This window comes from Oncorhynchus masou, chromosome 28 (genome assembly GCF_036934945.1).
Source record: "Oncorhynchus masou masou isolate Uvic2021 chromosome 28, UVic_Omas_1.1, whole genome shotgun sequence".
Lineage (NCBI taxonomy): Eukaryota > Metazoa > Chordata > Actinopteri > Salmoniformes > Salmonidae > Oncorhynchus > Oncorhynchus masou.
Genome location: NC_088239.1, coordinates 69,263,638 through 69,290,701, shown reverse-complemented (window position 1 = coordinate 69,290,701; position 27,064 = coordinate 69,263,638). Strand labels below are relative to the sequence as shown.

Below are 27,064 nucleotides of genomic sequence, written 5' to 3'. Positions count from 1 at the left end.
CCCAAAACCAATTATTTCTTTGGCCGCCTCTCCTTCCAGTTCTCTGCTGCCAATGACTGGAACGAACTACAAAAATCTCTGAAACTGGAAACACTTATCTCCCGCACTAGCTTTAAGCACCAACTGTCAGAGCAGCTCACAGATTACTGCACCTGTACATAGCCCACCTATAATTTAGCCCAAACAACTACCTCTTTCCCTACTGTATTTAATTAATTTATTTATTTTGCTCCTTTGCACCCCATTATTTTTATTTCTACTTTGCACATTCTTCCATTGCAAATCTACCATTCCAGTGTTTTACTTGCTATATTGTATTTACTTTGCCACCATGGCCTTTTTTGCCTTTACCTCCCTTATCTCACCTCATTTGCTCACATCGTATATAGACTTGTTTATACTGTATTATTGACTGTATGTTTGTTTTACTCCATGTGTAACTCTGTGTCGTTGTATGTGTCGAACTGCTTTGCTTTAACTTGGCCAGGTTGCAATTGTAAATGAGAATTTGTTTTCAACTTGCCTACCTGGTTAAATAAAGGTGAAATAAAATAAATGTTGCACACCCTAGGGGTTCCACTAGATGTCAACTATCAATATAAATTATAATGAGGCTTCTATATTGTTGTGGGAGTGAATGAGAGCAGAATATATCCGCTGTCCATCAAGCAGCCATTTTGTGATCCCACTTTTTCCTCATGGTAGTCACTTGCGTTCCATTGCTCACGAAGTCAAGAAAGAATACTCCAGTTGGAACTTTATTGAAGCTATATGTTGAAAACATCCTAATGATTGATTCTGCACTTAGTTTGAAATGTTTCTTCGACCGATAATATCACTTTTTGATTTTTTTTGTCCGATATAACGCTGACTAGAATTAGCGTTTGGATATGTATACCAAACTCTCTAACAAAATAAGGTATTTGGACATAAATTATGGACATTTTCGAACAAAACAAACATTTATTGTGGATCTGGGATTCCTGGAGTGCTTTCTGATGTAGATCATCAAAGGTAAGGGAATATTTACCATGTAATTTATTGTTTATGTTGACGCCATCTTTGCAGCTGTGGTGTTTTTAAATTGAGCGCCGTCTCAGATTACTGCATGCATTTCTTTTTCCGTAAAGTTTTTTTGAAATCTGACAGAGCGGTTGCATTAACCTGTTGAAACTCCCCATCCCGGATCCGGGATCGTGACTAAAACCTCAGGCTCATTAGCATAACTACATTTATGATAAGATTTCTGAAAATCGCAAATAAAATGAAAATAATGCGCCTGCTCTCAACTTAGCCTTTTCTTAACAACACTGTCATCTCAGATTTTCAAAATATGCTTTTGAACCATAGAAATTGACTAATTTGTGTAACAGTATGCTAAGCTAGCTTAGCATTTTGAGTGCATTTATGAACATTTTCACAAAAACCAGATAACCAAATAAATAAAATAATTTACCTTTGAAGAGCTTTGTTTTCAATGAGGAGACTCTCAGTTACATACCAAATGCGCAGTTTTTCCTGAAAGCGTCTGTGGTGGAGACCTAACATTCGTTTTGTACATCACATCTGGCTACCGAAATCGGACAAAATTCAGTCACCTACAATGAAAACTTTTTAAAACTCCATAATATCGAGAAACATGGCATGTTTTTGGAATCAATCCTCAAGGTGTTTTTTCACATATCTCTTCATTGATATATCGTTCGTGGGATTGCATTCTCCTCTGAATTCTGTGGAAAAATACTTGCAGCTGACTTTTGCGCAACCAATTTCGGCGCAGGACACCAGGCGGACACCTGGTAAATGTGGTCTCTTATGAAGTCAATCTTCCAATGATATGCCTACAAATACGTCACAATGCTGCAGACACCTTGGGAAACGACAGAAAGTCAGACTTAGACCCAGATTCACAGCCACATAAGGAGACAATGGAAAACAGAGCCTCAAAAGCCTGCTCATTTCCTGGATGCTGTCTCATCTTGGTTTTGCCTGAAGCTCATCGTTCAACAGGAGAAAATTGGAAAATATCTTTGCAGTTCTGGACACATCAGAGTGTTTTCTTTCCAAAGCTATCAATTATATGCATAAACCATCTTTTTGTGACAAAATATCTTGTTTAAAACAAAGAACAAACATCAAAAACATATAGCGCCAGAGTTTCAAATGTTAAGGACACACCTTCTTATTCATGAGTATAACTATAATTTTGACATTTATGATGATTTTCTGTTGAATGATGTGAAGCTATCAAAATCTATGCAATAACACATTGGAAAAATGTAGTAACCAAAAAATGTAAACAAATCAAAATATTTTTAAATATAAATATGAACTTTATCAAACAAAACATGCATGTATTGTGTAACATTATTCACTAACCTTTAATTATCTTCATCAGATGACACTCATAGGACTTTATGTTATCTTTATTTCGGGTTTTTGTGAACAAGCTATATTTTGCTATATAAATGGCCGTGCTTATTGTGGTTTGGTGGAGACCTAACATGTCGTTTACAAAGTAGTGCTTTCGCTGAAAAGGCTGTTTGAAATCCAAGACTTTGAGATGGGATTAAAATGAAAATAGATTTCATATAAGACATGTATGTTTTCCAGGAATTGTCCTTATATTTCTGTGAACTGAGTGAGTCAATCCTTTCTGTCATCGGTGTTGCAGCATAACAGGTTTTAAACAGATCCCATTGGAAGACCAACCCCAGAGACCAAATTTAACACCCCGCATAGAGTCCTGCTCACTGAAATGAAGGATAAATTCACCCAGCTGGAGTATTTTTCCATGGAACAGAGAGGAACACACACCAGTCAGCACAGACCCAGACAATGAAGACCATGTGAAAAAACACCCCCTGAGGACCAGACCCAAAGCTGGATGGGGAAGATGTAGTTAATGTCTGCACTCTTGACTGTGGTGACTGACATCTTCAACAGGAGAAAATTGGAAAACACTAAACATATAAAACACAAAGATTTATCTATCCAAAACAGAGATGTATGGAAACACTTCTCAAATATTTTTGAGCTCCTCATAAAACATCAGAAGCTCTTCAAAGCAAAATTATTTTATTTATTTGAGTACCAGTTTTTGTGAAAATGTTTGGACACACCTACTCATTGCTAAGCTAGTTTTCTTAATTTTGACTATTTTCAATTTCTATGGTTCAAAAGCAAAACTTGAAAATCTGAGATGAAAAATGTTGTTAAGAAAAAAGTTGAAACAAATCAAAATATATTTTATATTTGAGATTCTTCAAAAGCCACCTTTTGCCTTTATGACAGCTTTGAGCCTGAGGCTTTAGTCACAAACCCTTCATGGATCACCTGGATGGGGATTTCAATTAACAGGTGTGCCTTTTTAAAAGTGAATTTGTGGAATTTCTTTCCATCATAATGTGTTTTAGCCAATCAGTTGTGTTGTGACAAGGTTGTGGTGGTATACAGAAGATAGCCCTATCCGGTAAAAGACAAAGTCCATATTATGGCGAGAACAGCTCAAATAAGCAAAGAGAAATGACAGTCCATTACTTTAAGACATGAAGGTCAGTCAATCTTTTCTGTCATAAAACCATCTAGCGCTATGATGAAACTGGCTCTCATGAGGACAGCCACAGGAAAGGAAGACCCCATTTTTGATTGCAAACGCCATGTCTTTGCAAGACGCAGAGTAGGAGAACAGATCTCTGCGTGTGTGGTTCTCACCGTGAAGCATGGAGGAGGAGGTGTGATGGTGTGGGATGCTTTTCTGGTGACACCGTCAGTGACTTATTTAGAATTCAAGGCACACTTAACCAACATGGCTACCACAGCATTCTGCAGTGATACGCCATCCTATCTGCTTTGCACTTAGTGGGACTATCATTTGTTTTTCAACAGGGATGGAGTGCTGCATCAGATCACCTGGCCTCCACAATCACCCGACCTCAACCCAATTGAGATGGTTTGGTAGGAGGTGGACGCAGAAAAATCAGCCAACAAGTGCTCAGCATATGTGGGAACATCAAGACTGTTGGAAAACCATTTCACTTGAAGCTGGTTTGGAGAATGTCAAGAGTGTGCAAAGCTGTCATCAAGGCAAAGGGTTGGCTACTTTGAAGAATCCAAAAATTAAAATAAAATGTATTTACTATATCATTCCAAATGTGTAATTTCACAGTTTTGTTTTCTTCACTGATATTCTATAATGTAGAAAATAGTAAAAAAGAAAGAAAAAAACTTTAATGAGTAGGTGTGTCCAAACCTTTGACTGGTACTGTACATGGGCTCCCAAGTGGTGCAATGGTCTGCATCTCCGTGCAAGAGACATCACCCTCTCTCTGTTCCTATCTCTCTCTCTCTGTCCTCTCTCTCTGTCCCTCTCTCTCTGTCCCTCTCTCTCTGTCCCTCTCTCTCTGTCCCTCTCTCTCTGTCCCTCTCTCTCTGTCCCTCTCTCTCTCTGTCCCTCCCAAGTGGTGCAATGGTCTGCATCTCCGTGCAAGAGACATCACTCTCTCTCTCTCTCTCTCTCTCTCTCTCTCTCTCTCTCTCTCTCTCTCTCTCTCTCTCTCTCTCTCTCTCTCTCTCTCTCTCTCTCTCTCTCTCTCTCTCTCTCTCTCTCTCTCTCTCTCTCTATGCTGGGAGTGTTTGGTGCATGTTGGGAATTGCATGAGCGAAGGAGTGCGTGTGTTGTGTAGAGCTAGATATTCACAACTTTCTTTCGGTTTTCTATTTTTTGGTTTTCCTCTGTGCATGATTGAGGTTATTATTATTGTTGTGGTAGAAGTAAGTATTTTGTTTTTCGTATCGAAATTACCCTGATTTTGGCGGGGATGGCAGCCCGAATGGGGATGCTGTCCCTGTCACTTCGGCATGGCTTTAGTTGTGTTACTGAAGCTACTGTCACGGTGGAGGAGTTTCTGGAATTTCTTAAAGAAGAGCGTCTTGTTGATCAGATGGTTGAGCATGGTGTACTTCTTAAAGGAATGTTTATTCATGTTACACCGCTTTTTTCAAGGGTAACGATTTCAAATGTACCACCGTTTATTCAAAATGAGCTATTGGAGCGCGAGTTATTGCGCTTTGGGAAGTTCACCAGTTCAATTCAGGTTGTCCTGTTGGGTTGCAAACACCCGGCGTTGAAACAGGTAATGTCATTTCGGGGACAGGTGTTTATGTTTTTGGACTCACCGGAGCAGACTTATTGTTTAAAATGGAGTTATTGTTTAAAATCAAGTATGACAATAGACTGTATATGGCTTATGCTAGTACAGGTAGTCAACTGTGTTTGGAGTGTGGGGATATTGGTCATAAGGGACATGCTTGCCCGAAAAGGGAGAAGGCAGAGGGAGGGGCGCAGGTGGTCATCGTAACGCCTGGGCCCACTGATGCAGGGAGAGGTGAGCCGACAGCGGCAGAGCAGCCACAAGCACCTGTTGCTGAGGAACAAGTTATCCTTGTTGAGGGCACGTTGTTGCAACTTGTATTAGAGGGAAAAGCTATGCAGCAATTATTGTTGTAGAAGGTAAGGATGTATCTGAAGAGCCAGTTCCTCAGACTGGTGAGCAGGTGTCCAGTACGAGTGCTGGAGTAAAGGAGGGGGTTCATGTGGAGCTAGACTCCCAGGTAGTGGAGTAGATGCCCACTATGAGTAATGAGGTACAGGAGGGGGTTCATGTGGAGCTAGGCTCCCAGGTAGTGGAGGAGATGCCCACTATGAGTAATGAGGTACAGGAGGGGGTTCATGTGGAGCTAGGCTCCCAGGGAGTGGAGGAGATGCCCACTACGAGTAATGAGGTACAGGAGGGGGTTCATGTGGAGCTAGGCTCCCAGGGAGTGGAGGAGATGCCCACTATGAGTAATGAGGTACAGGAGGGGGTTCATGTGGAGCTAGGCTCCCAGGGAGTGGAGGAGATGCCCACTACGAGTAATGAGGTTCAGGTGGGGCTAGTCTCCCAGGTAGTGGAGGAGATGCCTGGTACGAGTGATGCGGTGCAAATGGGGACTGTTGAAAGGGATGTGGTAGAGGGGAGTCAGTTGTCTGTGGCCTTAGCTGAGGATCAGGAGAATGATATGGATATCTCTTTAGATATGACAGCTGCTGGTGAGGACTCAATTTACAATCTAAAAGAGGTAAATGAGTTTCTGGATCAGACTTTTGGGAAATCTGTCAAATTGGCAGATTATTTTGATGTTTTTCTTTTCTCTTTTCTATATGGAGGTACTAATATTCAATATTAATGGGGGAAGTGACAGGAATAAGAGGGCTTGGGTATTAGAAGTAATAAAACAGAAAAGGCTTAATGTAGTTTTCCTACAGGAGACACTTAGTGATGAGGAAAATGAGGTTGACTGGGGTATGTGGTGGGAGGGGCAGCATGTACTCAGTCACGGTACTAATTTCAGTGCTGGGGTGGCAATCTTCTTTCCCTCAGGTTTAGGGCTGACTGTGATATCTACAACAGAGATTGTCAAGGGTCGGGTTTTATTGGTCAACGTGGATGTTATGTTTTTTTAAAATGTTTATGCTCCTAATGAGGGTACAGAGCGTATTGCTATATTTGATCAAATAAAGGAAACCTTAAAACAGTGTGATCAAGAGGTGTATGGTTTTAGGGGTGACTGGAACTGTACAGTGGATTTTACTGTTGATCGCACCACTGAAGAACCTCACCTGCGGTCAGCCACTTGTCTGTCTGGCCTATTAACTGAATTTGAGCGTTCTGATGTGTGGAGAGTAAGGAATGCAAAAGTTAGGCAGTACACATGGCTAAAAATTAATGAAGGTTAGACAGGTTGTATGTATCTGAGCAATACTGTAGTAGGGTTGGAAAGTGTGCTATTACTCCTGTGGGTTTCTCTGATCATCATATTGTTACTGTTGATATTCACTTGTCCTGTCCACGAAGGTCATCACCTTACTGGTATTTTAATGTTAAATTGTTACATGATGTCATGTTTTGTGACAGGTTTTTGTTGTTTTGGGAAAAAACGGTTACCAGGGGAGCTTCAGACGGGGTCAGCTCCACGGTTACCAGGGGGCTTCAGACGGGGTCCGCTCCACGGTTACCAGGGGGGCTTTAGACGGGGTCTGCTCCACGGTTACCAGGGGGGCTTCAGACGGGGTCCGCTCCATGGTTACCAGGGGGGCTTCAGACGGGGTCCGCTCCACGGTTACCAGGGGGGCTTCAGACGGGGTCCGCTCCATGGTTACCAGGGGGGCTTCAAACGGGGTCCGCTCCATGGTTACCAGGGAGGCTTCAGACGGGGTCCGCTCCACGGTTACCAGAGGGGCTTCAGACGGGGTCCGCTCCACGGTTACCAGGGGGGCTTCAGTGGGGCAGAGATGGGATGAAGACTTTGGTTTTTGTCTAGGCTCCGATGTCTTTCAGAAAAAGGACTGGGAGGGTGTATTGGAGAAAGTGTGTGCCAGACTGTCAAGATGGAAATGGGTGCTGCCCCCACTGTCTTATAGGGGAAGGGTCCTGGTAGCTAATAATCTTTCTGCCTCTACCCTGTGGCACAGACTAATGATTTTGCAGCCAACAAAGGGTCTGATACAAGAGCTTCAGAGGACCCTTGTCAATTTCTTCTGGTCTGGACAACACTCGATTAAAGCTGCAGCCCTGTATCTGCCACTGCACCAGGGTGGGCAAGGCCTGGTGGACATTTCCTCTAGAATCATGGCTTTCCGGCTTCAAGCAGCCCAGAGATTGTTGTACAGAGACGGTTCTAGATGGGTCAAAACGGCCTACATATTGATGAGGAGAGTGGGCTGTTTGGGCTTTTCCTCTTAAAGATGGAGGGGGGTGATTTGTCTGGCCTGACTCCATTTTATGAGTCTGTTATGCAGGTTTGGAGAGTCCTTGTCAAGTCCTGTAAGGCCTGCACGCCACCAGGGATGTGGCTTTTTGAAGAGCCTCTTTTTCACAACACTGCCACCCAGTCCCGTGTTTAGGGTTCAGCTATCCTACGTTCATGCCTGTTAGGCGTGGGGTATACCAAGCTGGGTCATCTGATGCGGAGCAGCAGCAGATCGTTGGAGGAGCTGGGAGAAAGAGTGGGGATCCGTTCATATCGCCTAATGAGGAAGGTCGTCGCAGTATGTGACTGACACTTCCAATTCTGATCGGTGGAAGAAGGGTCTGGATTATGTGTTCCCTGCACTGATTGTTAGTGCTGCGATGGGGGCATTCGAGGAGGACGTGGGGATGCTGCTTTCCTTCCATACCCCAGAGCTGGGAGAGTTCAAGAAGGTGGGAAAGAAGGCCATGTACAGAATATGTGTAAAGGTGTCCCATGCCTCTTCCCTGGAAGGGGTAAAATCGGCGAGGTGGGCGGGTGTGCTTGGTCCAAGTGCCTCTCCAAAAGGCTGTTGGCGATCATTATACAAACTGCCTATTGATAAGAGGACAGCTGACCTCCAATAGAGGACAATACATGGAGCTATAGCCACCAACATGCATCTGGTACACCTGGACCCTATTGTTGGGTAGGTGTGTCCATTCTGTGCTGAGTCTGAAATTCTGGCACATCTGTTTTTACTGTGTCCCAGGTTGGTCAGGATGATTGAACTGATCATTGATTGGTTCTCAACATTGGGAGAGGATTTCTCTTCCCAACTGTATATATTTGGGCCAAAGTACAGGTTCAGTCAAAAGGGTGTAGTTGTGTTGCTTAATTTTGTGTTAGGGGCAGAAAAATTTGCGATATGGAAGACCCGAAAGAACAGTATTTGGGAACAGGGGTTTGTGGATGTGGTGGGAATGCTGGAGGAAGTGTTGGCAGCGAGACTAAGGGTTGAGTTTGCCTATTATAAACTTGTCAACAATATTGATCTGTTTTTGAGTATATGGGGTATTCAGAGGCTGTTGTGTTTAGTTACTGTGGAGGAAGATTTGATGTCATGTTTTTAACTGATGTGTAACCATGGTGTTGTTTGAGTGTTTATTGTATTGTTTATTTTGTATTTTGAGTATTTATTGTGTGGTGGGCCCCCAGACCCCAAAAAGATTATTTAAAACTCAAACTCTCTCTCTATCTCTCTCTCTCTCTCTACCCTTCTCTCTCTTTCTCTCTCTCTCTTTACCCTTCTCTTTCTCTTTACCCTTATCTCTCTTTCTTTCTCTGCCCTCCTCTCTCTCTCTCGCTCCAATAAAAACCTTGACGCACACACACACACACACACACACACACACACACACACACACACACACACACACACACACACACACACACACACACACACACACACACACACACACACACAAAACCACACTTCATATCTTTCTCTGTCTCTCTCGATGGCTCTCTTGCTCTGACACTTTTCTAGTCGCGCCTGTCATATATCTCTGATTTGAAAAGGTCTGAGCCTGTCCCCTGACAGAATTAGTTCTGAGACAGAAAAGCAAACACAAGCAGCAGCAATTCAATATGCAGCCAACATGAAACATATGCTACATTACCAACAGAGAGAAAAAAACTGAACACATAACATATTTTCCCAGTCTAAACAGCCTAGTTCCCCAATATCAACACATTTCCCTAGTTTAAACAGCGTGGTTCCCCAATTACACATTTCCCCAGCCTAAACAGCCTGGAACTCAAAATTAACGGAATATTTGAAACCTGACTCTGACCTCTCTGAGCAGAGATCACAGCAGAAACATCAGTGTGGAAGGAGTGTGGAAGGAACACAAAGACTGAACCATAGGGCTCTGGTCAAAAATAATGCACTATACCTGGAATAAAGTGTCTTTCAGGGAGATAGCGGTAGGACAGGGAGCATAGTGGGTGCAGGGAGTATGGCGGCGTGGTTAATTTGTTACTCTGATGAATGTGTTCCAACCTCTCCTCGGGGACCCAGAGACGTTTCACAATTATGCTGTAGCCCTGACCTACAGTTGCTCACCTGATTCACCATTCATTGATGTGGAATCAGGTATGCTAGCTCTGGATTAGTTCAAATACATGGAATGACTGGGGGTCCCCAAGGAGAGGTTTATAAACCCCTGTATAAGAGAACACTCTCTTTTCTTACCAGGCAGACATTGTGCAGTGTACCCTCCCTTGAGGTCTTATGAATTACGGCCTCTACCCAATGTTATGGATGGCATGCTTCCAATTAAGATGTAGGAACAAACACAAATACACTCATATATATGCGCTGCGCATGAACACACACACACACACACACACACACACACACACACACACACACACACACACACACACACACACACACACACACACACACACACACACACACACACACACACACACACACACACACAGGAAAGCACGCAGGCAGACACACACTCACACGCACACAGGCCCACACAGAACCACACACGCACACAAACACACACAGCGAGACAAGGGGGTATGCTATGTATATGCGTATCTGAAGGACATATGTTTGACTTTATTAGCCCTGCGGCACTAGCACTCCGCCGACCGAAAACGCAATTGCCTCGTTCCAACACAAATATTAACATTTCCAATCTGTTGTGTTGTGCTGCAGCAAATAGAAGCGACATAATTGTGGTACTGTTCATAAATCATGATTATGAAGCAGCATTGGCCACAGCCTTCTGTGTGTGCATCCACTGTGTGAACTCCATTCTTGTCTGTTTATGCTGTGGGCTAAACTAAACCCTGGATGATGACACAGGTTGTTAAGTAATTATGAACAATCAAGACTTTGCTAGGACAACACAGCTGGTGGCCACACCCTCACTGGAAGCAAGAGATGAAGGGTGTGTTCACCGTATCCACTCCTTGGCCTGAACCGACACAGACTCTTACCTAGCTTTAGGTTTTGTTACTTGTAAATGGCTATGACACCTCTAAAGTTGGGGTGCACTGTCATCCAGTGTGAATTGAATGGCTTACACTTCATACTTCTTTGACTTGAATGGCTAACAGTTTGTATCCCCATATGTCACTTTACAGGTAATTCAGATGAAGTGCTTAAGGACATTGTTTCTGCAGTATGGCTGTCTTTCTCCCGCCGTCTGGGACTTCTACCGTCCACTCTAGGGACATGTGTCCCTTTATGTCTCACTCTTTCACTCTCTCTTTCTTGTGCCCTCTCTACTGCTTCACCAAAATACTTTTGCTATGATTGATTGAGCTTTCCTGGAAAAATAGATCAAATATAATAGTGACAAACTGCCCATCTGGCACTCCAGGAAGGCTAAAGCACACACAAAACATTTTTGTAAGTATTTGAAATAGTATTTGAACTCAGGTCTGTTCACAACCCATACCGTTTGTGTGTTTGACTGGAGTTCGCAGCCAGAAATTATAGAGAAATATGATTTGCAAATATGTTTGAGAGAACACATGTATGCATATTAATAAAAACTTCACTAGGTGTCCCCTTGGGACGTGACTGGGTGTAATTATATTTACAAACCTGCGGAGGCATTAAGATATGCTAAACGACACTCGCTCCACTCAACCTGCTGAGTGGAAACCCAATCTGTTTTGAAGTTAAAAAGGTTCATAAATAAATCAAATACATCTCCTCCCCCTAACTCTGAACATGTACAGATGTGTATACAACCTGTCTCCATCTCTCTTTTCGCTCTTCTCTCTCACATGCACAAACCCATTTGCACTGTTTCTTTTCTTATCCTTTGTTCTTTCCCTCCCCTCTCTCCTTGACTACCTGTGGATGTATTTCAAGGCCTACCTTCAAACTCAGTGCCTCAATGCATCATTGGAAAATCAAAAGAAATCAGCAACGACCTCAGAAAACAATTGTAGACCTCCACAAGTCTGGTTCATCTTTGGGAGCAATTTCCCTAATGGCTGAAGGTACCACGTTCATCTGTACACACAATAGTACACAAGTATAAACACCATGGGCCCAGAACAACAGCAAAGGACCTTGTGAAGTTGCTGGAGGAAATGGGTACAAAAGTATCTATATCCACAGTAAAACAAGTACTATATCGATATAACCTGAAAGTCCACTCAGCAAGGAAGAAGCCACTACTCCAAAACCGTCATAAAAAAACAGACTATGGTTTGCAACTGCACATGGGGACAAAGATCTAACTTTTTGGCTACCTAAAACATTTGACCCAAGTTAAACAATTGAACCTCTCTTGGGTAGGGGGCAGTATTTTCACTTCCGGGTGAAAAGCATGCCCAAAGTAAACTGCCTGTTACACAGGCCCAGAAGCTAGGATATGCATATAATTTGTAGATTTGGATACAAAACACTCTATATTTTCTAGAACTGTTCAATTAATGCCTGTGAGTATAACAGAACTGATATGGCAGGCGAAACCCCGAGGATAAACCATCCCCCCCAAAAAATTCAGCTTACCACTTTTCAATGGCTGTCACTTTTATTATAATGCAACGTCCTCCCAGATTGCAGTTCCTAGGGCCAGATGTCAACAGTCTTTAGAAAGATTTTCAGGCTGGTTTTTGGAAAGAATTAGCCAGAAATTTTAGTTTTTCTAGGTGGCTCCCATTTTGGCTGTAGTGTTTCCAAGTGCGTGAATGAGATCGCGTTCTGTGGTATTTTTCTCCGGTAAAGACTAATGATTCTCCGTCTTAAATTCGATTAGTTTATTTAAGTGTTAGGGTACCTAAGGTTTGATTATAAACATTTTTTGACTTGTTTGGAAAAGTTTATTAGTAATGTTTGGGATTAATTTGTATGCATTTTGATGGAGGGAAACTTGGTGGATTTGGCCTTGTATACAATACTCAGCCTTGTCTCAAGATGGTAAATTGGTGTTTGAAGATATCCCTCTAGTGGTGTGGGGGCTGTGCTGGGGGGTATCATTGGATGGGGCCACAGTGTCTCCTGACCCCTCTGTCTCAGCCTCCAGTATTTATGCTGCAGTAGTTTATGTGTCGGGGTGCTAGGGTCAGTTTGTTATATCTGGAGTACATCTCCTGTCTTATCCGGTGTCCTGTGTGAATTTAAGTATGCTCTCTCTAATTCTTTCTTTCTTTCTCTCGTTCGGAGGACCTGAGCTGTAGGACCATGCCTCAGGACTACCTGGCATGATGACTCCTTGCTGTCCCCAGTCCACCTGACCATGCTGCTGCTCCAGTTTCAACTGTTCTGCCTGCGGCTATGGAATCCTGACCTGTTCACCGGACGTGCTACCTACCCCAGACCTATTATTTGACCATGCCAGTCATTTATGAACATTTGAACATCTTGGCCATGTTCTGGTATAATCTTCACCCGGCACAGCCAGAAGAGGACTGGCCACCCCTCATAGCCTGGTTCCTCTCTAGGTTTCTTCCTAGATTTTGGCCGTTCTAGGGAGTTTTTCCTAGCCAACGTGCTTCAACACCTGCATTGCTTGCTGTTTGGGGTTTTAGGCTGGGTTTCTGTACAGCACTTTGAGATATCAGCTGATGTACGAAGGGCTATATAAATACATTTGATTTTATTTGGATAATTGACTGAAGCGCGCCAGATAAACTGAGTTTTTATGGATATAAAGAAGGACATTATTGAACAAAAGGACCATTTGTGATGTAACTGGGACCTTTGAATGCCAACAGAAGAAGATCATCAAGGCATTTATTATATCGCTATTTCTGACTTTCGTGTCACACCTGCCTGGTTGAATTTTTTATTTCATGTTTTGTATGCGGGGCTCTGTCCTATCATAATCGCTTGGTGTGCTTTCGACCGTAAAGCCCTTTGGAAATCTGACACGGTGTAACAGCGTTCTTCGTTTGTCGCAAGAAAGTCGGACCGAAATGCAGCGTGTTGGTTACTCATGTTTTTTCATGAAACAAAATGACGATTACATAAAAATACTGAGACAAATACAAAAACAACAAAAGGGAATGTGAAACCTAAATACAGCCTATCTGGTGAAACTACACAGAGACAGGAACAGAGACAGGAACAATTACCCACGAAATACAAAGTGAAACCCAGGCTACCTAAATACGGTTCCCAATCAGAGACAAGGAGAATCACCTGACTCTGATTGAGAACCGCCTCAGGCAGCCAAACCTATGCAACACCCCTACTCAGCCGCAATCCCAATAACTAAAAAACCCCACTACGAAATACAACAACATAAACCCATGTCACACCCTGGCCTGACCAACTAATTAACGGAAACACAAAATACTAAGACCAAGGCGTGACACACGGGCTGGATTAACAAGAAGTTAAGCTTTATTTTGATGTATGACACTTGTGATTTTATGAAAGTTAAGTATTTATTCTTCTGTAGTTTTTATTTTGGGCTCTGCAATTTCACCGGATGTTGGCCAGATGGGAAGATACCTTCCCACCTTCCCATAATAAGTTAAAGGCAATGCTACCAAATACTAATTGAGTGTATGTAAACTTCTGACCCACTGGGAATGTGATGAAAGAAATAAAAGCTGCAATAAATCATTCTCTCTACTATTATTCTGACATTTCACATTCTTAAAATAAAGTGGTGATCCTAACTGACCTAAGAGAGGGACTTTTTACTCGGATTAAATGTCAGGAATTGTGAAAAACTGTGTTTAAATGTATTTGGCTAAGATGTATGTAAACTTCCCGACTTCAACTGTATACTCACTCAGGGTATAAAGGCAGCAAATCATGTTTATGATATTATTCTATTGTGAAACTCCTGTACTGCTCTGTTTTGTGACAAAGGATTAACGATATAAAAAAGATTGTGGGGACTGAAGAGATGTTTAGAGAACCAGGAGACATGGTGACAGTCTGCTACCAAAGTGAGAGAAAGAGAGAGGGAGAGAAAAGGAAAGAGAGGGATATAGAGAGAGGTAAACACAGACAGAGAGACAGGGGAGACAGAGGAAGAGAGGCGCAGGAGAGAAGCAGGATATCTGCTCCTAAATTAGGTTCAATTTGCTGAGGGGTGACTAACGAGGCTAATGACACCAGCCCCGCTTTCTGAACACAGACAGACAGACAGAGAGACACTTGAGGCTCCAGGCAACTCCTAACTAGGTCATATCTCTGTCTGAGTCTGAGATGAATACAGGGAAGGAGAAGGAGATGAAAAAGAGATGGAGATAAACAGAGAGGGCAGGGTGGGTACTCATTGTTTCTAGGAGAGTTGGAAAAAGAGAAAGAGAGATGGGAGGATGTAAGGTGACCCTTTACCTGTCTCTTGTTAGAAGACAGAGAGAGAAACAGAAAGCCAAAGATTGAAATAAGGACAGAAAGTTCTGTTGGTAAATAGAGGTAGAGCGAGATGGAGGGGGATCAGGGTAAAGGGTCATTGTTCTTGTCTCTGGCTGGAGAGAAATCATAGAGTGATAGGAGAATAAAGATAGAACTATGGAATGAGGGCACAAATCTATGTTTTGCTGTCATTGGCTGTAGGAGTCATCAAAGTGAGTAATAAAGAGATACGAGATGGAGAGAGAAGGAAAGAGAGAGAGAGAGAGAGCTACAGGCATGCTCAACATGAACTCCTGACTTTTAAATAAACACTCGAATCTAAAAATAATTCAAGACAAGAAGTGATGAACAACAACTATATTAAATCACAATATAAAAAAGTAATTTTGAGCATGAAATAAAGAAGTTTTGACTCTCACTAGCTAGCTACATAACAAAAACCTAGCCAGCAGGCTAACAAGCTAGCCAGAAAAATGTAGCTAGAACAAACCTAGCAGGTTAATACAACTACATCAAACAACCAAACTGAGTGAGTAAACCAACAAGGAACACAGACTCTAACTTTAAACATATCTTCAATTTTTTTGTGTTAAGATTTTTCACTTTTCGCATTTCTTTTAGCTAATTTAGAACTAGCTAGCAACAGCAGCAGACAAACAAAACTGGTTGCCATGGCAACGGTGCAGCAGAAGAGAGCAACAGTAGTAGCAGAGCCCACAGGCACCATGTCCCCACTCCCCCTCAGCGCAGAGTCCATTCTCTACCCTCCAGAGGCCAAAAATGACACAAGGAAGGCTTTTAAACAAAAACTACTAAAGGGGAGGCCAGAAACCCTTTTTGCAGACCTCTACAAAAACAGTGATGTGAGTATTCTTATCTTTCTCACTGACCAGCCAAATGCATGGTGCTCAGAAGTCTGCTCTCCCTACCCATCCATAAAGAAAGAGAGAATCTGTAATGGCTGGAAGCTGAAAGTCAAAGACACAGACGACTCTGACAGCACCATGATAACAATCAACCTCTACAAGGCTGGAACTGTCATCATGCAAGGTAACATTAGGCTATTTGAAACAGACTTTCAGACCAATAACCTCTCTGGTACAAGTGCGACGCTAGCGTCTCGACAACAGCCAGTGAAATTGCAGGGCGCCAAATTCAAAACAACAAAAATCCCATAATTAAAATTCCTCAAATATACAAGTATTATACACCATTTGAAAGATAATCCAACCACAGTTCTAAAAGGCCTTACGGCGAAAGCACACCAAACGATTATGTTAGGTCAGCGCCAAGTCACAGAAAACCATACAGCCATTTTCCAAAAAAGGAGAGGTGTCACAAAAGTCAGAAATAGTGTTAAAATTAATCACTTACCTTTGATGATCTTCATCAGATGGCACTCAAAGGACTTCATGTTAGACAATAAATGTTTGTTTTGTACAATAATGTCCCTTTTTATGTCCTAAAACCTATGTTTTGTTGGTGCGTTTAGTTCAGAAATCCAAAGGCACAATGGGCACTCTCAACATTAAGACAAAGTCAAAAGTACAATAAAAGTTAGTAGAAACATGTCCAACGATGTTTAAAATCAATCCTCAGGTTGTTTTAGTCATAAATAATCAATAATATTTCAACCGGACAAAAGCTTTGTCAATAGAAAAAGGAAAAACAAGAAAGGTGCATTCCCGATCATGCGCATGACTCGTGTCTGGAAATGTCCACTGTCCACACATTGAAAGTGCTGTATCTCCCCAATTTTTCAGAGTAAAAGCCTGAAACAATGCCCAAAGACTGGCCACACGTAGAGGAAGCCATAGAGATTGTGAACTGGGTCATAAGTCTTTGTATGGTGGATAGGCTTTCAATGGAAAACAGCCTTTCAAAATAGTACTTCCTGGTTAGATTTTCCTCAGGTTTTCACCTGCCATGTCAGTTCTGTTATACTCACAGACATTATGTTAACCGTTTTGGAAACGTTAGAGTGTTTCCTATCCAAATCTACTAATGATATGCATATCCTAGCTTCTGGGCCTGAGTAGCAGGCAGTTTAATTTGGGCATGCTTTTCATCCAAAATTCAGAATGCTGCCCCCTACCCTAGTGACGTTTTAAGGAGAGAGCAGAGAGGGAGAAGGACTCCAACCAGTGGCATGCCCTCCCACAAGACAAACTCCACCAGCACCACCCTTACCCCCCTATCCCCAACCAAAAAGGCACATCCAGCACCTCTCTTCCCACCATAGTGGAGGCCCAGGAGGAGAGCGACCCACTCAGGGCAGAACAGACGCAGGCCCTCTTCCCACCATGGTTGTCATGATGGAAGATGTCTGTGTTTTTTTTTTGTGGCTTGATGGTGACCGAACATAATCGTTTGTGGTGCTTTCGCTGTAAAGCCTATTTGAAATTGGACACTGTGGTGGGATTAACAACAAGATTACCATTAAAACGGTATAAAATACATGTATGTTTGAGGAGTTTTAATTATGAGATTTCTGAGGTTTTGAATTTGGCACCCTGCACTTTCACTGGCTGTTGTCATATCATCCCGTTAACGGGATTGCAGCCATAAGAAGTTTTTAATCAATCTGAAAAAACTTTAGAAGAATCGGCAGCACCTGTTTTCACCCTACACAACACTGAATTTGAGTGTCTGCTGTGCGCATATGACCTGGTGTTACTGTCTCCCACTAAGGAGGGGCTAAAGCAGCATCTAGATCATCTGCACAGGTTCGGTCAGACCTGGGTTTTGACCGTTAATTTAAAAAAACTGAATATAATGATACTCCGTAAAAGGTCCAGAAATCAGGATGACAAATATAAATTCTAATTCGACACAGTTCTATTAGAACACACCAAAAACCACACATATGTAGGACTAAATATCAGCAACACAGGTAACTTTCACATGGCTGTGAAAGAGCTGAGACAAAGCAAGAAGAGCATTCTATGCCATTAAAAGGAACATTAAAATCGAAATTCCAATTAGAATCTGGCAAAATAACCTATTGCTCTATATGGCAGTGAAGTATGGAGTCCCCTCTCTAATAAGGAATTTACCAAATGGGACAAACATCCAATCGAAATACTGCATGCAGAGTTTTGCAAGACTGTGTTGCAAGTGCAAAGAAACCCGTCAAATAACGCATGTAGAGCAGAATTGGGCCAATACCCTTTCCTTATTCAAATAGAAAAAAAGAGCCATCAAATTTTACAACCATCTAAAAACAAGTGATCACAAAATAAAATAAGAAAAGAGTCCACCCATTGGGGCGGCAGGGTAGCCTATTGGTTAGAGCGTTGGACTAGTAACTGAAAGGTTGCAAGTTCATATCTCCAAGCTGACAAGGTACACATCTGTCGTTCTGCCCTTGAACAGGCAGTTAACCCACTCTTCCTAGGCTGTCATTGAAAATAAGAATTTGTTCTTAACTGACTTGCCTAGTTAAATAAAAAAATATGAGCTGGTTCCAAAGCTCAGATCAATAACCCAAACCAGTCCCATAGAGCCTCAGGACAGCACTCAGAAAATCTGGTCCAACCAATTCCTCACAAAGAAAAAATAACAAGATATCACCTATTGGAAAGACATCACACAAAATCTAAGTAAACTTCAATGCTATTTGGCTCTAAACAGACAGGTCATGGTGACAGACTATTGACCGCTGTGACTGACGAAAACTGAGGAAAACACTGACTAGGTACAGACACAGTGAGAACAGTCTGGCCATAGAGATCTGTCGTCACAGGCAAACCTGGCTGCCCAGAGAGGACAGGCTGTGCTCACTCTGCTCCAGAGGAGAGATAGAGACAAAGATCTAATATTTAATGGGTGAAAAGACAAAATGTGTTCTTCTGCCACAACCTGAGGGACAGCCAGTGAAAAGTGCTATGTAATGTCAAAAATATTTCCCATTTAGTTTTGTTTTGGCTTTCATACCATGCCATGAAGCTTCTCAGTCATGTTGAGACTGGTCTACTACTATTGCTTTAATGTATTATTATTATTCTCATTAATATTGTTGTTGTAGTTGCTGTTAATGGTAATCCCATTTCCACTACTATTATTCCTATTGCTTTTGGTCCCACCATTTTTGTTATATGTATACTTTGACATGGTAAGTAATTTGAAATGAAGTCTATTGAAATGAATTGAATTGAGAGAGAGGGAAAGTCGAGTAGAAAAGAGACGAGAAGAGGGGAGAAGGAAAAATAAGAGGTTAATTAAAACTTCTTATGGCTGCAGGGGCAGTATTGTGTAGCTTGGATGAAAGGTGCCCAGAGGTGCCCAGAGTAAGCGGCCTGCTCTTCAATCACAGTTGCTAATATATGCATAGTAATATTAGTATGGGATAGAATACACTCTGAAGTTTCTAAAACTGTTTGAATGATGTCTGTGAGTATAACAGAACTCATAAGGCAGGCAAAAACCTGAGAAGAAATACAAACAAGAAGTGAGAAATCTGCGGTTGGTTGATTTTCAACCCAGGCCCTATTGAATTCACAGTGGGATATGGATGAAGTTGCACTTCCTAGGGCTTCCACTAGATGTCAACCGTCATTAGAAACTTGAATGAGGCTTCTACTGTGTTGTGGGTTCTGAATAAGAGCTGAATCGACCTGCATTCCATGCCTTCTCCAGACACAAAGACACAAATTCTCCGGTTGGAACTTTATGGAAGATTTATGATAACAACACCCTAAAGATTGATTCTATACTTAGTTTTACAAGTTTCTTCGACCTGTAATATAACTTTTTAAAGTTTTTGTCCGAAGTTATGCTGGACCTGCACGATCGTTTGGATATGTGTACCTAACGCCCTAACAAAAGTAGCTACTTGGACAAAAATAATGGACATTATCAAACAAATCAAGCATTTATTGTGGAACTAGGATTCCTGGGATTTATTATTTTTCTGAGCGCCGTCTCAGATTATTCCATGGTTTGCTTTTTCCGTAAAGTAAAAAAAAAAAAAATCTGACACAGCGGTTGCATTAAGGAGAGGTATATCTATAATTCCATGTGTATAACTTGTATTATCATCTACTTTTATGATGAGTTTCTGTTGAATCGATGTGGCTATGCAAAATCACTGAAACTAGTGAATGTAACACGCCAATGTAAACTCAGATAGTTTGATATAAATATGAACTTTATCAAACAAAACATACATATATTGTGTAACATGAAGACCTATGAGTGTCATCTGATGAAGATCATCAAAGGTTAGTGATTAATTTTATCTGTTATGGCTGTTTAATTCTGTGGCTTAGTGGTGACCTAAAATAATTGTTTGTGGTGCTTTGGCTGTAAAGTCTATTTGAAATCGGACACTGTGGTGGGATTCACAACAAGATTACCTTTAAAACGGTATAAGACACATGCATGTTTGAGGAATTTTAATTATGAGATTTCTGTTGTTTTGAATTTGGCGCCCTGCACTTTCACTGGCTGTTGTCCTATCGATTCCGTTAACGGGATTGCAGCCATAAGAAGTTAAGAGAAGAGAAAAATAGAGGTATGGAGAGGGAATGAGAAAATGAGAGAACAAGAAAGAAAGAAAAACACGAGAGACTACTCCTACCTGTCTCAGGGTGGCATGGCCCATGCTGGTGGCAGTTGCAAGGCACACAGGGAAACAGGGGTCCTCCGTTAGGGACCTCTCTGCTGAATCCTGGGGCACAGAGCTCACAGAACTGACCCCCAAATCCAGAAGGGCATGTACACAGCTCTACCCAGAGTGCAGGAGGGGTAGAGGGGATAACAGGACTGGAGAAGGGGGCAGCGGAAGCCAGGGTTACCCCTGAGAGTTGGGACGTATCTGGGGAGAGAGGATGGAGATCATTAATACTTTATCTCCAAATCTGGAGAGGTCATGAATACTCAAACGTCCTCAAAAGGCTACTCTCACATCCAGAAGACAATGGTCCACTAATGCTGAGTTTTATCATCAGAAACAAGATTAATCTAGGAATTTAACCAAGTTGTGTGTGTGTGTGTGTGTGTGTGTGTGTGTGTGTGTGTGTGTGTGTGTGTGTGTGTGTGTGTGTGTGTGTGTGTGTGTGTGTGTGTGTGTGTGTGTGTGTGTGTGTGTGTGTGTGTGTGTGTGTGTGTGTGTGCATACCTGCACTCTTGTGACGTAAATGTGGGCACACACCCATCTACCTCACTCTGAGAATCTCTGATAAAACAAATGAGTAAATCAGAGCAGTGGAGCGAGGGAGGAGAGCAGGAGGAAAGGAGGAGAGGAAGAGAAGAAAAAGTGGAGGTATTGGGGGAGCATGCACCCACTGGGATTACTGATTCCTCTTTCCTCTCTTCCTCCATGAATAGTGATGGGGGATAGTCCAGGTTGAATCCTCCTCGGCCATTGTACAGAATACTACTACCACCACTCAAGGTCCAGTGCCCAGGCTTTCAACAGAGGCTCTTTACCAGTGCCAGTGAGGATGTGTGTGCGTGTATCACGGTGAGTAAGGGATGTGTGTGAGATCAAAAATACAGAATGTGTGAATTAATGAATTAATGTCTAACGAGAGAAAGGGAGAGAGGGAAAGAGACATTTGAAAAGACAGAATAAGCATGAGGAAGAGAGAGACCATGGGCTCTAACAAGTCGTGATCACCCTGATCCTTAAGCAACGATACAACACAGTTAATTTACCATCTGCAACTCAGCCCCCAACCAACTCATCCCCTCCGACTACCATACTCCTGGCCACCAGTTAAACCATCTCCCTCTCCTTCACCCTCCCCCTGTCTCTCGGCAGCCACCCGCACCTCTCTGATTCAGAGGTGTTGGGTTAAATGCGTAAGACACCTTTCAGTTGAATGCATTCAGATGTACAACTGACTAGGTATCCCCCTTTCCCCATCTCTCTCTCTCTCTCTCTCTCTCTCTCTCTCTCTCACTCTCTCTCTCCTTCTCTGCCCCTCTCGCTCTCCATCTCTATACCCTTTCTTCATCTCTCTCTCCCCCTCACTCTTCCCCTCTTTCCCTTTTTCTTGCTCCCTTTTCCATTCTATCTACATCTCTCTCTCTCTCCCATTCTTTCTGCCCCTTTCTCCATTCCTCTCTCTCTCTCCCTCCACCCCGCACACCTCTCCCTCTACTGATTATGTGGAAGCCTCCTACCCTAACCTTACATCTTCAACACTACTCAGCTGTCACACAGGATCCTCAACCAACAATGTGACATCCATCGCCTACAGACAATCCTGTCATTAAAATAATAATGAATGTCTTAATCTGTTTTTTGGTGCAGGGGGGGGAGAAAAAGGCGAAATTGCACTTTGTGGGATTTTCATATTAACATTTGCTTGGCAGCCTGCGGAGATAAGGCACTTCTAACACTGTTTGAGAATTCATTTGAGACCGAACACAAATAATTAGCAGTGCTTTCCTCCGCAATGCACAAAGAGGGTGTGTGTGTGTGTGAGAGAGAGAGAGACCGTGTGCGTCTATGTGTGCGTGTGTGTGAATGTCTGTGTGTGCATGCACATGGTGTGAATGTGCGTGTGGCTTTGACCCAATGTGAGAGATGTTGTGTATGGCTTTAACTAAAGTGAGAGATGGTGACTTTTAACAGCTGATCTGTCATCTGTGTGCTCTAATCTAATGTAATGCCTCTCACATGCCCTCAGTACACTGACCTAAACACTATGAGAGAGAGAGAGAGAGAGAGAGAGAGAGAGAGAGAGAGAGAGAGAGAGAGAGAGAGAGAGAGAGAGAGAGAGAGAGAGAGAGAGAGAGAGAGAGAGAGAGAGAGAGAGAGAGAGAGAGAGACTGTACCCCCGCTCACTCCATTAAAGAGCAGGGGGTGTGGAAGTACAGACAGGCAATATCTGTGAGCAGAAGTCCTGCTGCTCTTGCCTATGAATTTGGCACAACTCAATGCTTCAGTGAGAGCAAGCATGTGTTGAACACTCAGCGATATAAAGTAGGCCTTAACTGGTAATGAAAATGTGTGTGGGTGCCTCTGTTGCATTTAATAGCCTCAAAGTGGTTGTGTGTATGAACTATAAAGAGTGTGTGTATGTGTGTGTGTGTGTGTGTACGTACGTGGGTGCATGTGGTCCATATGAGAGTGACTGAGGCAGTGTTACTAAGTGAGATAGAGTTCTGGTACTGAACTTCCCCTGCCAGGGAAATAACTTGACAGCTGATGTTCACGAGGCCAAGTGGTGTTACCATGCAGATTCTCCTCAGAGATGTTCCAGAAGAGGCCGGAGCCAATGAGAGGGCAGCAGGATGAGAGAAAGTAGTAGGAAGCAGACTGCTGTCCATTAATGAACTGACAGGGTAGAGAGGAACCACATCCAGCTCAATAACTTTTCTGATGGATTTGTTTTACTTCGGTTAAATAAGAACATACTCTTAGTGATAGGGAACAGGAGGCACAAATAATGAACAACACGCTAGCTTGAGGTGTAGCCATTGCATGTATGCACACACACTTATACACACCCACTCTTACACACATGCATGCATGTAAACACACACACACACACACACACACACACACACACACACACACACACACACACACACACACACACACACACACACACACACACACACACACACACACACACACACACACACACACACACACACACACACACACACACACACACACACACACACACACACACACACACACTTACAGTTGTGTCCTCCTGCGTTGCTGATCTGTATAGCAGTGAGGTTGAAGAGAAGATGGTGGAACTGGAAGGCAGACAAAGAAGGCCTCAGCCTCGTCTCCTCCTTGTGAAGTCTGGAGGAAAACAAACAAACACAGCTCCATGATTACTGAGACCCCTACGTTTACTGAGGCCCCTATGATTACCGAGTCCCGCAACATGTTTGTACAGTATTATTACGTGCACTATGTTTGTAGGAATGAATAAATGCATCAGTCATATCTTATGTTCACCGTCTGAAATGTAGCATGGGATGTTTGTGTTAGTAATGGGAATGTGGAAGCTGTCTGTTGGACATACAGCTCCTACTCTGTCTTGTGTGTGAATGTGTTATATTTGGACAAGGTATATCCGCTATATGTCCTCTGTGTCTATGAGTTAGTGTTGACAGTATATTACATTTCCTCTGTATGTGAAAAAATGTGTGTCCAGTCTATGGACCACACAGACCTCTCCCCCTCTACAGAGGTCCTCGTTCCCCGGCCCCTAGACTGCCATAAAAGGAGACAATTACAATTACCTCACAGCCCCCCGGTAATGGAGCTGCTGCTCTGCTGCTGTGTAGCGATAAGCAGGAGTTGATGTGAAAGTGAGAGAACTCTCTGCCATGTCTTCCCTATGGAGCACTGTCCATTTTGGTTCTAATCAGAGCCAGGCAGAGCCAGAGACATTGAGACTGTAATTAAGGAATGCTAGTATGAGAGGAACATCATCAGATGACCAGGAATCCACTGGAGATCTGTGCATAGTGTGTGGTTTGTTTTACTATCTTTGTGGGGACCAAACAATGGATTCTCATTCAAAATCCCATTTTCCCTAACCCTAAACCTAAACCTAATCCTAACCCTTAACCTATCCCTAACCTTAACCTCAAACCCCTAACCTTAACCCTAAACCGAACCCTAACTCCTAAGCCTAAACCTTACCCTTAACCGTAACCCTAATCCCAATTCTAACCCCTAAACCTAAAATAGCCTTTTACCTTGTGGGGACCTGCGAAATGACCCCAAATGTTCCTTATTTTACTATCCCTGTCAGGACTTCTGGTCCTAACAAGGATAGTACAACCAAACACACACACACATACACAGATAGATAGAGACACAGAGGGGCAGAGAGGAGAGCCTCCCGGGTGGCGCAGTGGTCTACCAGAGACTCTGGGTTCGAGCCCAGGCTCTATCGCAGCCGGCCGCGACCGTGATGTCCATGGGGCAACGCACAAGTGGCCTAGCGTCGTCCGGGTTACGGAGGGTTTGGCCGGTAGGGATATCTTTGTCTCATCGCGCACTCGCGACTCCTGTGTAAGGTGTTTCCTCCGACACATTGGTGCGGCTGGCCTCCAGGTTGGTTTCGCACTGTGTTAAGAAGCAGTGTGGCTTGGTTGTGTTTCGGAGGACGCAAGGCTCTCGACCTTTGTCTCTCCCGAGCCCTTACGGGAGTTGTAGTGATGAGACAAGACAGTAACTACTAACAATTGGATACCACGAAATTGGGGAAAAAAAAAAAAAAAAAATTAAAAAAGAGGGTGGAGAGGAGAGAGAGATGAGGAGGAGAAGAGAAAATAGACAGAAGAGAAAAGAGAGGATGAAGATGAAGAGAAGAGAACCAGAATACACAAACATGTATCCTGTTTACACATTTAGAACGAAAAGTATCCACCCCTTGTGTCTCCCCACAGTCTACACTGTAATGGAGAACAACAAAGGCTAACTCCTCCAACACTATTTACAGTTTTTTTCGATTGCTAAACGACAGTGGACACAACTGGAGTCACATGTGCAAAACTCTAACTACAGTCTGCACAGCAGCAGTTCATGTGGACCAAACTCTAGTTTGTTTGTCATTGCTTGAACACAGTTTTCAAAACTCTACACACTTATCCCATGACTTTAACCACAACCCGCACAACACTGTGGATTTACAGCACTTTGTTCAAATGTTAACACACTGCTGTCAAAACTGTGAACCACACATTCAAAACGGAATAGATTTCAGCCTTGTGCCTTTCAAACACTGCTGATTGCAATTTCAGCTGAAAGGCTAAGCAGGTGTCTTGTTTTAGACTTGTTAGTGAACACACACAAATATTACAGTATATATAGGTAGAGCTCAGAAAGACTCATTTTGGAAATGGAACAAGGAAGATGGGTTCGTGGAGGGAGAAGGGTGGCAGGGAGAGGGCGGATGCGTGGAGGAAGACAAAGAAGACAAAGAGCTGTTATTTCAGATGAAATAAGGGCTACTCTTATAGACCATGTCGTGAACCATGGTCTCTCATTGAGAGAGGCAGGGTTGAGGGTGCAACCCAATCTGCAAAGATCCACAGTGGCATCTGTAATACGAATTTTCCATCATACAAACAGGTGAGAGTTACATCCTTACAGTAAATGAAAACATTACAGGAATCTATTTTGTATTGCAATTATAGAATATTTACACAGATATATATTACAGTAAGTTTGACTGTAAAATATATTTTTACAACAGGACCCAAAGGCTGCCCCCAACAGGGGGAAGAGGAAAAATATTTTCAGATGCGCAGGAAAATGCTATTGTTGACATGGTTGTTGTCAACAATGCAATAAAACTGCGGGAGATTCAAGATAGAGTGCTGGCTGATAGTGATATATTTGAAAATGTTAATTCTGTCAGCACAACAACTATTGCTCGAGTCCTAAAGAAACACCAAGTTACAATGAAACACTGTACCGTTCGAGAGAAACAGTGAACGGGTAAAAGAGCAAAGATACCAATATGTCCAGGTAAGACGTCTGAGGTTACGTACACAGCTATACAAAATATTTACAGTAAAAAAAACACTAGCATTTCTACAGTAAAACTGTGCACTTACTGTTTTTCAGAGAGTAATGGAGGTGGATGCACTGGAAAGACATTCATTTGTATTTATCGATGAAGCTGGATTTAACCTTGCCAAAACACGGCGCAGAGGAAGGAATGTTATTGGTCAAAGGGCCACTGTGGAGGTTCCAGGCCAAAGGGGGGGAAATATCACCATGTGTGCTGCAATGGCCAATGATGGTTTGCTTCTCAACACACCACTCATTGGCCCATACAACACAGAAAGGCTTATAGCCTTCCTAGAACAGCTCTATGCTCAGCTAGTGCCAGCAGAACAGGGGGAGCCAGTAAGAAACCCCCAAGTTTTTGTCATAGTTTGCGATAACGCTGCTTTTCACCACTCTGCAGCTGTCACAGATTAGTTTGCAGC

The 27,064-nt window shown here is 42.8% G+C and overlaps 1 protein-coding gene across 1 annotated transcript in view; it reads right to left on the bottom strand.

Annotated features, from left to right (window-relative positions):
- Positions 1 to 27,064, bottom strand: part of LOC135518155 (laminin subunit gamma-3-like) — a 230,514-nt gene that overhangs the window by 85,711 nt on the left and 117,739 nt on the right. The window contains exons 11-12 of the mRNA XM_064943080.1: positions 23,800 to 23,909; positions 20,718 to 20,954 (exon numbers count right to left, since the gene is read on the bottom strand). Of these exons, the coding sequence (XP_064799152.1) occupies positions 20,718 to 20,954; positions 23,800 to 23,909 (347 nt within the window). The remainder of the gene's footprint in view (positions 1 to 20,717; positions 20,955 to 23,799; positions 23,910 to 27,064) is intronic.